At 37.7% G+C, this 13386-nt stretch overlaps 1 protein-coding gene across 8 annotated transcripts in view; it reads left to right on the plus strand.

Moving 5' to 3' along the window:
• Window positions 1-13386, plus strand: part of ZNF704 (zinc finger protein 704) — a 260538-nt gene that overhangs the window by 63561 nt on the left and 183591 nt on the right. Inside the window, exon 4 of one of the 8 annotated variants that reach the window (XM_086336422.1) lies at window positions 1-13386. This exon is cut by the window's right edge and continues 16260 nt beyond it. The exons of the other annotated variants lie outside the window; for them this stretch is intronic. Within the exon in view, the coding sequence (XP_086192548.1) occupies window positions 1-191 (191 nt within the window). The 3' untranslated portion in view covers window positions 192-13386. 8 annotated transcript variants of the gene reach the window in all.

Raw genomic sequence — 13386 nt, forward strand, 5'->3', positions numbered from 1 at the left:
CTGTTCTAGGTTCCAAGATTGAAAGAAAGTTACAGAGATTTCTCACATACCCTGTGTCCCCACACACATCACACCCTTCCATCTGTCATTATTTTTGTCCTAAATTTTACTTCTATGCATGTTTGTGTTGTGCATTAAAGTATAAGGACATGTTTAGTATCATACAGAGTATTTATTTTTTTGTTGCCTAAAATATACTCCATACTCTGCTTATTGATGCCTTCCCTTCCCTGAACTCCTGGAAACCAGTCATCTTTTTACTGTGTCCATAGTTATGTCTTTTTCAGAATGTCTGTAGTTGGAATAATGTACTATGCAGCCTTTTCAGACTGGCTTCTTTCACTGAGTAATATGCATTTCTTTATTCAACATATTTATTAGTTACGTGGATTTTTATGTACCAGATACTGAAATACAAGGTAGAGTACATTAGATATATTTCCTGCTCTCATAGAATTGAGGAGAGAGATATTCTAAACAATACAAATATAAATATATAATTATAAATTATATAATTTATAATGTCCAGGACATTCAATCTATTAAACGTACAGGACACTATGAGGTTCATAAGTAAGAAGACTTATATTGAAGCATAAGGAAAGCTCTCTTTAAGGAAACTACATTTTAGCTGACACCTAAAGAATGAGGAAGAGTTTGATTGACTAGGGAGGAAGGTGTTCTAGGGAGGGGAGAATATGCATGAAAACCCTAAGGTAAGAGGGAAGGCCTGTGTGGCTAAAGCACAGAGAATTGGGGAGAGCGGCCGGAGATGAGGTTGGAGAGGCAGGCAGGAGCCAAATCATGTTGAGCTATATTGATTGTGGTAATGATTTTTAAAGTATATATTTAGGTTGATAAGAATTTTATGGAGAAGAATGGTTAATGCTACTTTTGTATTTAGGTGTTAGATCATTAGATCACATTACATATAGATTAGGTTCCCAGGTGGGCTAGTAATTAAGAACCCGCCTGCCAATGCAGGAGACATAAGAGACGCGGGTTCGATCCCTGGATTGGGAAGATCCCCTGGAGGAGGACATGGCAACCCACTCTAGTATCCTTGCCTGGAGAATCCCAAGGACAGAGGAGCCTGGTGGGCTATACAGTCCATGGAGTCACAGAGTCGGACACAACTGAAGTAACTTAGCATGCATAGATTGGGTTGGGGAGGGACAAGAATGGATTCAGTGAGACTAGTCAGGAAGTTACTGCTTTAGTACAGAAGAGATGTCATGGGACTTTGCACTAGAGTAGTGACAGCTGACATGAAGTGGGAAGACTCATGTGTATTTTTGAAGTAGATGCGAGGTTTCTTGGTTGTAAACAATAGCAAAGGGCTCGCTGATTGAACAAAGGATGAAATTTCCTGAAAGAGTTATAAAGTTTCTGGGAAGGCTGAATAATCAACTTAAAAAGTGGATAGCAGAGTGGGCAGCTAGAAACATAGTGTGTTCATTCATTCTATAGAACTGGGGCCTACAACTGAGCTTCTTGGCTTTTGAAGCAAGAGATGTGTGTGTTTGGAAATTCTCCAGGCACTAGAAGTAAATTCAGCCGCTGGAACATAAATTTAACAAATGACAGACCGAAGGCGGCTAGGCTTCTGACCCCACGTGAATTTTTGTTTCTAACTTTCATCATTAGTGTTTATCAGAGAACATTAACTTATTTCCAGTTGTAACTGTGATGCCTTAAAATACATTGATTTCTAATGTCACTTGCTGTTGAGCCTCTTAAAAAACAACACTAAACCATTAGGCAAACATTATTAGATAACCTGGACCCATTAGAGCATGGCATTTGTTGTTCTCTTTTTGCCAGACATTGTTTTTTTGGAAGTACTGATGCTTAAGTTGGTTGGATTTCACCCAAATAACAATTACAATGTGATTATGCAAAGTAGTAACTGTCTTCTAATTATAACTCTAAAGCTAAAGAAATCTATTAGCAAACTAGTTATAACTAGGGAAAAAAAGAAAATTTTGGCCCCAAATATTCCTAGACCTAACAGCAGTTTATTAGAATACTCCAGATTGTTAGTTTGCTGTTGGAAAAAAAATTGAGCCATACGGCCCTGTTTGTTTTGCAGGGTTTTAAAATATACTGATGTCAGATATATCACTTGCTGGGTAAAATGAAGTCATCTTCTCCTTATAGAATGCCTCTGTGGGAATTGTATCATTTAAAAAGAACTTCAGAAGCTTGTTAACCTTTAAGTTCAAAGTCAGGAAAGGACCTGAGCTACAAGCAATATCTTATGTGTACATGGAAAATTGTGAACTAATTTGGACCGTCATTCTCAGTGGTGTTCCCCACATTTTCTTCTTTGTCTTTCATGTCCTGTGTATGACTGATAGAAAAGTATTTTATGTCTAACCTGGAATGAAGTGAGAGATAAGGCAAGATTGCTATCATCATTTCTGAATCACCAGACGCCTAGCAGTTTCTGGAGCAAATGTTTAATGTTTAAATGTATTAAAAACATTTCAGGTCACAAGCTCTGTAACCAGTATGAAACTACTGAAAAGAAGGAAACTGTTACAGGTCTCGAAGAATCTCATTGAACATTGAATATGTCCAATTTTAACAACATATCTTGGGAGGGCAGTATAAATGTACCTACCTATGTTGGAGAAAGACTAATGCTATATAATTGTTAAGAACCAAAGCAATCTCTACAAAGTAGCTTTTAAGACCAGCTTTTCCAGGAAACCTTTATCCACTTGCATCCCTTCCTATCCTTTCAGTAATTCAGGTCAGCAAATAACTGTTGTTCCTGTTTTCTTGCTGCAGTCTGTCTGTTTCTTACACAACAGCCAAAATGATCTTCCCAAAGCACAAATTCAGTAATGTGGATAGAGGACAGAGACAGGAAGTTGCTAGGAACCCACATAATTGACATCAGGACTTAAAGAAACACATTGTACCATCAGGACACCATCAAGTCACATCTTGCCGGGGATTTAAAGTCAACAAATAAATCAAGATTAAGTAGAAACAAAGTTATTATTTACAATGTCTTTGATCACCTGTGAGACCAGCACCCTCCATTAAAGACTTGAGATCAGAAACCGATTGAAAAAAAGACAATTATTCTCTCCCTTCCTACACAAAATTTTATTGAACCGAATGGTGGGACTTCTGTCTGTTGTGTTATTTTTTTAGGTTCTCTCTTCCTGCCAAATGCTTATAGTTGAATTTCTGTGATCTAAATGCACATATGCTACAACTCTATTCTCATAATAGCCTATGAAATGATGAAAGTTGTTAATAAGGTGAGTCAGGGACCAGTAGTTCTAAAACAGTGGTTCTCTTTCCTGTACTGACTCTGATAACATTGACTGGCAATATTTTCTTAGTGATAACTTAGAAAAGTTTGTCTTTTGTGATATAAGTTTGGCTCAGATTGTGTATGTGTAAGAGACAACTTTACACACTTTTTGTGTTGATTTTAAATATGGCGTTTGTTGCTAAGTTGCTAAGTCATATCCGACACTTTGCAACCCCATGGACTGCAGCACGCCAGGTTTCCCTATCCTCCACTTTCTCCCAGAGTTTGTTCAAACTCATGTCCATTGAGTCAGTGATGCCATTCAATCATCTCATCCTCTGTTGTCCCCCCTCTCTTCTTGCCCTGGTCTTTCCCAACATCACGGTCTTTTCACTCATTTACAATCATTTTGTTTTATATCTCTTTATTATAAGTACCACATTAGTGCCAAATTAGAATGTGCCACCTGTTTATAACTTCATTGTGAATTTTCAGTTTTGCATATTAATGTGGGTTTTTAAAATAATGAGTGATTTAAGTCACTTTGCTATTAATGAAGGATATGCTGTTTGTATCAGTTGGGCAGTGCTGAGTAAAATACTGTGGAAGAGTAACCCAGAGAGTATTTTGCTTATGGAAATAAGTCAGACAGAGAAAGACACAGTTATATGATACCATTTATATGTAGAGTCTAAAAAATGATACAGATGAATCTATACAAACAAGGAATGGATTCACAGACATAGAAAATAAATGTATGGTTATCAAAGGGGAGAGTAGAGAGGAAGGAAAAATTAGGGGTATGGGATTAACAGATAAAAACTACTATATATAAAAGAGATACACAACAAGGATTTACTGTATGGCTCGGGGAATTATACCCGAGATTATAAGATTAATTATAAGATTATTGTATTTCTTAATAACCTATCATGCAAAAAAAAAAAAAAAAAAGGAATCACTGTGCTGAACACATGAAAGTAACACAGTATTGTAAATCAACTGTACTTCATTTTTTAAGAAGTGTGACATTCAAGCATCTGCAGGCATCACCTCCAGGAAGTTCTTAGATAATTAATAAACGCTCTTTGTGTAAATCATTTCTAGCAGCAAAATGGAGAAAATTTAACACCCAAAGCTTTTGGTGGACCGGTAGCTTTGTTGTACTAAGTGGATCACTGACTTTGTTGCACAGGTTGGGTATGTGGGAATATTCCATCATGCTTAAGAGTGCCATTATTCTGCTTTTCTGATGCCACTGGTTGCCTCTGAAGAATCGGTTTATGTTTAGATTTTACACATCTTTTTTTTGTCCCTCCCTACTTCTGTTCAAAATTTAAACAATGAAGGAGTAGAAACAATTGGATTCCCACTACCTCCCACTCCCTACTTCCTCCTGCCAATATAAATTCTGTATTCTGTTCTAATTACAGAAAGGCAAATAATAATTAAACAAGATGTTGGTCATTTATTTAAAACAAATTGTGTCTGAGCAGCATTGTATAATAGAGTTTTCATATGAGTTACATATGTAAAATTTGAGCATATGTAAAATATGAGCTACATATTTAAAATTTCTAATAGTTACATTAAAAGCAGGATAAAGAAATAGGTGAAATAATTTCAATACTACATATTATTTAACTCAACATATCCCAAATATCATTATTTCCCTTTAATCAATATACAGTGTTGCTTCCCTGGTGGCTCAGCAATAAAGAATCTGCCTGCCAGTGCAGGAGACACGAGTTCAATCCCTGGGTCAGGAAGATCCCCTGGTGAAACAAATATTTTATTTCCCACTCCAGTATTCTTGCCTGGAAAATTCCATGAACAAAAGTACAGTCCATGGAGTTACAAATAGTTGGACATGACTTAGCAACTAAACAGCAGTGAGATATTTTACATTCTTTTTTGCATATTAAGTCTAAAAAATTCAACGTATATTTTACTGTTACACCACCTCTCAGTTTGGACTGGGCACATTTCAAACAATCAGTAGCTACAGAGGTTGTGAGGACTATTGGACAGTGCATGTTCAGAGTAAAACATTGGTTATTATACCTTTCAGTCCAGCTTATCATTTATCCCCAAGACAGGGGATATCTCTTTTTTTCTTGCTCCTACACACATGAAGAAAATGCCTCACTCACAGAGATGCAGTGGAGCAGCAGCCTTTTACCGCAGTGTTTCTTAAGGGTTAGTAAGGGACGAAGGAATAGCCCATGTAAGGAGAGAGACATTTCAGCGTCTGTGGATCAGGGAATATTTAGTTAGAAAAACAATCTGCAGCACAGATCCAAGTATGTCTCTTCCTTTCCAGTTGTGAACAACTAATGTTTTTGTATTATTATAATTGCTATGAGAATATTTAAATTCCATCCAAATAAAAGAAAGGTTAAGTTGATATAGCCACAGTTCTGGCTTTTTTTAAAATATGAAAGCAGCTTCATTTCCAGAGTTTGAAAATGGCTCTTTAGTTGTACCAGATACTCTGACATTCCCTATGTAGCAGCTGTTACCAGTTCTAACAGGCCAAGTCAAGACTTTAGGCTTGGACCTGGGTTGTCACACTTACTGCATTTCTTATGATTTTTTAAATATAGTAACAAAATAGTTAATGAAAACATACTACTGGTAAAGTAGAAAATACAACAAATATATAATTTTTTAGAATGACTCCAAAGAACAAATGGTTTACTTTGTTTCTAGCTTAAAGCTATTATTGATTCTTCTTTTAAATATTGACCTATGTTTTTTCCCCTCCTATATATAGATTTCTGGGTGGAAGAGGGCTAAGGGGTTAGGCTGGAGAGTTAGCCTTGACTTGAAATACTTTCAGAATTTGATTTTTATCTGTTAAGTTATTCAAGTGATGGATTGACATTTCAGAAAAGTCACCAGGTACCTGTGGAGATGAGAAGGTAGGGAGGACATCTGTGTAAGCTCTGACACTGAAGGCAGAAAGAATAAGAGGCAGATGTAGAAATCTGAAAGAGATCATTGTGAAACCTTTAACTAGGACAGAAGCATCACAGCAGAGGGCTATGTTCAAGAGTGTGAAGTGCAGACTCTACAGAACTTGGGGGAATACAGCAGATGGGAAGCTTAAGTAAGTACTCGGGATGGTTCCAGAAACTGTGTTGTGCATATCTGGATGGATAAAGTGGTTGGTGATGCTGTTTAAATAAAAAAGTAATTCAGAAGTAATACAAGAGAAAATAGATTGGATGGAGGGAAGGGGTTTGGTTTTAAACATGTTAAATCCAAATTACCTTTAACAATAAAACTATAGTAACAAAGGCCTGCATTCTCTGAGCAAAAGTTATATGAATAATAAATGTATTTATGAAGAATAGTATATAGACCAACTGAAGCAGTCAAAGCACAATCATAATGTAAACACATTACTAGACGTGCTTGCTAGTTTATTTTATTTTAACATAACTATCATTTCTCCACATCTTGATATTCACATATTGGCTTTTCTTGGGGCAAGAGCTGCTCATAGAGTTTAATCTCTAAATGATGAAAAGATTTTGATGACTCTCCCCAGTTCAGGGTTTGTTTTGACCAGATTTGACAAACATTTGCTTCTTTAATGGAGTGCGTGCACTCCCCTTTCCTAAATCATCACTTTCAGCCACTTTCCTAAATAAGTTTCAGTCACTTGATAGATTTGCCTAATTTCTCTGCCCCTTTCTAAGAATAGCATATCATAAGGTTATCTGCTATTTTGTATATCCAATTTGTGACCATGTACTAGAAAATAAATAAAATGTGGCTTTCATCTTCAGAATATGAGATTTCATCAAATCACATTGTTGTTCAGTTGCTAAGTCGTGTCCAGCCCTTTGTAAACCTATGGACTGCTGCACGTCAGGCTTCCCTGTCCTTCACCATCTCCCAGAGTTTGCTCAAACTCATAACCTTTGAATAAGTGATGCCATCCAACCGTCTCATCCTCTGTTGCCCCCTTCTCCTCCTGCTCTCAGTCTTTCCCAGCATCAGGGTCTTTCACAATGAGTCAGATTTTCACATCAGGTGGCCAAAGTCTTGGAGCTTCAAACTTGGCATTTTTGTTCCCTGGGATTGATTTCATCAGGATAACTCTAATCTTTGAGGTTACTTGAATGTGACCACTGTACCAAGTTGTGCAAAAGCCACTGAATAAAACACAACTTTGAATCTTAAATACTGGTAATTGTGAACTGTTTTTGGAAAAACCATGCTCTCTAACCACTAATTGGTAAATATATTAACCATGTGGGTTTCAAAATATCACCTCAATTCTTTGCACATACAATGTAATTTCACAAATACTAAGCAGGTAGTGTTAATGATCACACAGAGCTATCACTGGCGAAAGTGCCAGACAGCTGCACCACATTTGTAAGGAGGCTTAGAGGCATGGGGAGCATGGCATTTCGCCTGTATTGTGCTTTGTAATCTTCACAGAAAGCAGAAAGCTGTTCCCCCCCTGAAAAGGTTGGGGAAAGCTGTATTTAAGAATACAGTTCCCCCACATGTTTATTTTTCAGAGCTGAAACAAGCTTTATTTGTCCGTTTTGATTCATCCCTAATGAGTAAACTATGCAGTCATATTTTCCACATATCTACAGATAATGACACAGAGTGAAAATTAACATTTGCATTTGCAGAGAAACTGCTACCAACTTGAGAAGTAATGAATTTTTGTGATTTTCCACCAACATGTTGTCTCAAATTTATCTTCACATTCAATTAATAACTGTCCCTTTCTCTGTAGTCAATTTAAACAAAATAAATAAAAAACAAATCTGCTCTCACTTTCAGATCAAAATATAATTTTAAGGAATAAGAAAGTTCTTGAGCATATTTCTATATTAAAGTATTTTTGAAAATAGAACTGGTGGTTAGGAGGGAGGAATTTGGGGTTTTGCTACTCTTTGATCTTTAGGGAGTCCTTTGACCTTCTCCCATGTGTCCAGGGCCAGGCACTGTCCGTGCTTCTTCCCCTTGGAAGGTTTACTTTCTGGCTGTGTCTCAGCTTCTCTCGAGCTAGCCAGGGAGTTTCCCTTCTCTGAACACTGTCCAAATCTTGTGAAACAGGCTGTGCTTTCCATAGATATAATCAGACTGGATAATAGAAACCAAGAAGGTTTGGGTCTTTATTATCTCCTTCAAAGCTAGAAGACTCAGCAATCTCCTAAGGTTAAAAAGAAGTAAAAACCCATTTCAAAAATATGAATATATTCAACTCAAGATTTCAAAGTGTTAGTTTGCTAAGCTAAATCGTCAATAGTTTTTTGTAACTAAGTGATGAATATGCAAAAAGGTCATCATGCTCCTCGGTATATCAGTGGTATATTATATATGTCTTTACACTTTTTATGCTTCAACATTTTTCTATAAAAACAAAAAGACCATTAAGCAGAGCTGATATATTTATAAGCTAAGGAAGCTCATTCTGTTGCTCACACTTTCTACTCTGAAAACATTGGTTCATTTCCTATTGGAGAACTTTTATTAAAATCAATTACAGTTAACCTTAAACAACATAGCATGGGCTTGAAGTGCATGGGTACCCTTATACACGGATTTTTTTTTTTTTTTCAATAAATCTGTACTAAAGTACTACACAATCGGTGGTTGGTTGAATCCATAAATGTGGAACCACACATATTGATGGCTGACTATAATGTTATACATGAATTTTCAACTGCACAGAGGTTGGTGCCCCAAACCTGCATTGTTCAAGAGTCAACTGTTTGGATAACCACTTAGAAGTTTATTGAGTGTCCTCTTAAAGTGTAGTATGCTGTACCAGGGTCTATCCTGTATAGAATTAAGTGAGCTTTCTTTCTCATTATTTGAAAAACACACTTTTTTTTCCTAGGATAGACCACAAAAACAAGTCTCAGTAAATCTGAGAACTTTGACACCGTATTAAGCATCTCTTTCAACCATAGCAGCATGAGACTAGAAATCAACTGTGAGGAAAAAACTGCAAAAACACAAACACGTGAAAGCTTTTATACATGTTTACAGTATGCTACTAAACAACCAATGGGCCATAGAAGAAATCAAGGAGGATTTGAAAGTGTAATGAAAATGGATACATAACAATCTATAATCTGTGGGAGGCAGCAAAAGGAGTTCTAAGGGAAATTTATAGTGATACAAACCGACCTGTGGGAAATCTCAAAGAAACACTCTAATCTTACAGCTGTAGGAACTAGAAAAATATAAACAAAACCCAAAGTTAGTAGAAGGAAAGAAATCCTAAAGATTGAAGTAGAAATGGATGAAATAGAGGCTGAAAAATAAAAAATAGAAAAGGTCAATGAAACTAAGAGCTGATTCTTTGACGAGATAAAGAAAATTGATAAACCTTTGGTCAGACTCATCAAGAAAAAAATGAGAAAGGGCCCACATAATAAAGAATGAAAAAGAAGTTACAGCTGTCACTACATAAATCCGAAGGATCATAAGAGATTACTGTGAACAAAATGGATGAACTAGAAGATGTGGATAAATTCCTAAAAACTTAGTTTCCCAGGATTGAATCAGTAGGAAATATAAAATATAAGCAGAATGATTACCAGTAATTAAATTGAGTCAGTGATTTTAAAAAATCCCAGCAAATGAAAGTCCAGAACCGAGTGGTTTCATAGGTGAACGCTACCAAATATTTAAAGAGTTAGCATCTATCCTTCTTAAACTATTCTTTAAAAAATTAAGGAGAAGAAATGCTTCAGAACTCATTCTACAAAGTCTGCTCACCCTTATACGAAACCAGACAAGGACGCCAGAAGAAAATAGGCCAATGTTCCTGATTTATTCAAAATAAATGAATAGTTCAGTTCAGTTCAGTCGCTCAGTAGGGTCTGACTATTTGTGACCCGGTGGACTGCAGCATGCCAGGCTTACCTGTCCAGCACCAACTCCCGGAGCTTGCTCAAACTCATATCCATCGAGTCGGTGATGCCATCCAACCATCTCATCCTCTGTTGTCCCCTTCTCCTGCCTTCAATCTTTCCCAGCATCGGGGTCTTTTCCAATAGTTAGATCTTCACATTAGGTAGCCAAAGTATTGGAGTTTTAGCTTCAGCATCCATCCTTCCAATGAATATTCAGGATTGATTTCCTTTAGGATGGACTGGTTGGATCTCCTTGTAGTCCAAGGAACTCTCAAGAGTCTTCTCCAACACCACAGTTCAAAAGCATCAGTTCTTTGGTGCTCAGCTTTCTTTACAGTCCAACTCTCACATCCATACATGACCACTGGAAAAACCATAACTTTGTCTACAGGGACCTTTGTAGGCAAAGTAATGTCTCTGCTTTTTAATATGCTATCTAGGTTGGTCATAAGTTTTCTTCCAAGGAGCAAATGTCTTAATTTCATGGCTGCAGTCACCATCTGCAGTGATTTTGGAGCCCAAGAAAATAAAGTCTGTCACTGTTTCCATTGTTCCCCCCATCTATTTGCCATGAATTGATGGGACCAGATGCCATGATCTTAGTTTTCTGAGTGTTGTTTTAAGCCAACTTTTTTACTCTCCTCTTTCACTTTCATCAAGAGGCTCTTTAGTTCTTCACTTTCTGCCATAAGGATAGTGCCATCTGCGTATCTGAGGTTATTGCTATTTCTCCCTGAAATCTGGATTCCAGCTTGTGCTTTATCAAGCCTGGCATTTCGCATGATGTACTCTGCATATAAGTTAAATAAGCAGGGTGACAATATACAGCCTTGACGTACTCCTTTCCCTATTTGGAACCAGTCTGTTGTTCCATGTCCAGTTCTAACTGTTGCTTCTTGACCTGCATACAGATTTCTCAGGAGGCAGGTCAGGTGGTCTGGTATTCCCAACTCTAAGAATTTTTCACAGTTTGTTGTGATCCACACAATCAAAGACTTTGGCATAGTCAATAAAGCAGAAGTAGATGTTTTTCTAGAACTCTCTTGTCTTTTCTATGATGCAATGGATGTTGGCAATTTGATCTCTGGTTCCTCTGCCTTTTCTAAATCAAGCTTGAACATCTGGAAGTTATTGGTTCACATACTGTTGAGGTCTGGCTTGAGAATTTTGAGCATTAGTTTGCTAGCGTGTTCCTGCTGCTGCTGCTAAGTCGTGTCAGTCGTGTCCGACTCTGTACAACCCCATAGATGGCAGCCCACCAGGCTCCCCTGTCCCTGGGATTCTCCAGGCAAGAATACCGGAGTAGGTTGCCATTTCCTTTTCCAATTCATGAAAGTAAAAAGTGAAAGTGAAGTCGCGTGCAATTGTGCAGTAGTTTGAACATTCTTTGGTCTTGCCTTTCTTTGGGATTGGAATGTAAACTGACCTTTTCCAGTCCTATGGCCACTGATGAGTTTTCCAAATTTGCTGGCATATTGAGTGCAGCCCTTTCATAACATCATCTTTTAGGATATGAAATAGCTCAACTGGAATTCCATCACCTCCATTAGCTTTGTTCGTAGTGATGCTTCCTAAGGCCCACTTGACTTCACATTCTAGGATGTCTGGCTCTAGGTGGTTATCTGGGTCATGAAGATCTTTTTTGGATAGTTCTTCTGTGTCTTCTTGCCACCTCTTCATAAAATCTTCTGCTTCTGTTAGGTCCATACCATTTCTGTCCTTTTCGTGCTCATCTTTGCATGAAATGTTCCCTTGGTATCTCTAATTGTCTTGAAGAGATCTCTAGTCTTTCCCTTCTATTGTTTTCCTCTACTTCTTTGCATTGATCACTGCTGCTGCTGCTGCTCCTAAGTCGCTTCAGTTGTGTCCGACTCTGTGGGACCCCGTAGATGGCAGCCCACCAGGCTCCCCCGTCCCTGGGATTCTCTAGGCAAGAACACTGGAGTGGGTTGCCATTTCCTTCTCCAATGCATGAAAGTGAAAAGTGAAAATGAAGTCACTCAGTCGTGTCCGACTCCCAGCAACCCCATGGACTGCAGCCTACCAGGCTCCTCCGTCCGTGGGATTCTCCAGGCAAGAGTACTGGAGTGGGGTGCCATTGCCTTCTGAGGAAGGCTTAAATCCTCAACATATTAGCAAACCAAATTCAAGACTACATTCCCTGGTGACTCAGACAGTAAAGAATCTGTCTGCAATGTAGGAGACTCACCTTCTATCCCTGGGTCAGGAAGATCATCTGGAGAAGGAAATGGCTACACACTCCAGTATTCTTGCCTGAAAAAATTCCAGGAACCTGGCTACTCCTGGCTCGTCCATGGGATTGAAAAGACTTGGACACGATTGAGAGACTAACACTTTCACTTTTTCATCCTTATGATCAAGTGGGATTTATCCTAGGTATGCAAGAATGATTCAGTATCCACAGTCAATCAGTGTGACACACCACATTAACAAATTGAATAATAAAAGTCATTCATAGATATAGAGAAAGATTTTTACAGAGTTCAACGTTCATTTATGATCAAAAACTCTCAACAAACTGGGTATTAGGAAACATACCTCAACATAATAAAGTCCATATATGACAAACGACTCAATGGACATGAATTTGAGCAAACTCCGGGAGATGGCGAAGGACAGGTAAGCCTGGCATGCTGCAGTCCGTGGCGTCGCAAAGAGTCAGACACAACTGAGCAACTGAACAACAACAGCATGACAAGCCTGCAACCAACATCATATTCAGTGGTGAGACGCTGAAAGAATTTCCTTTGAGATCAGGAACAAGACAAGAATGTCCACTCTGAACCACTTTTATTCACCATTGTATTGGAAATCCTAGCCATAGTAATCAGAGAAGAAAAAGAAGGGAGGAATTTGAATTGTAAAAGAAGTAAAACTGTCACTGTTTGCAGGTGACATAATACTATATATAGAAAAACTTAATGACAACACTAAAAAAAAAAACACCTATTAGAACTAATTTATGAATTCAATAACAAAGTTTCAGAAATCTATTCTGTTTCTATACACTAACAATGACCTGTCAAAAGAGAAATGAAAAAAAATCCCATGTATAATTGCATCAGGAGGAATAAAATATGTAGGAATAAATCTAACCAAGGAGGTGAAAGACTTGTACTTGGAAAACTAAAAGATATTGAGGAAAGACATTGAAGAAGACACAAGCATTGGAAAGATATACATTATTCA

Source organism: Bos grunniens, chromosome 14 (genome assembly GCF_055505025.1).
Source record: "Bos grunniens cultivar Pamir isolate PY7600 chromosome 14, Bosgru_T2T1.0, whole genome shotgun sequence".
NCBI lineage: Eukaryota > Metazoa > Chordata > Mammalia > Artiodactyla > Bovidae > Bos > Bos grunniens.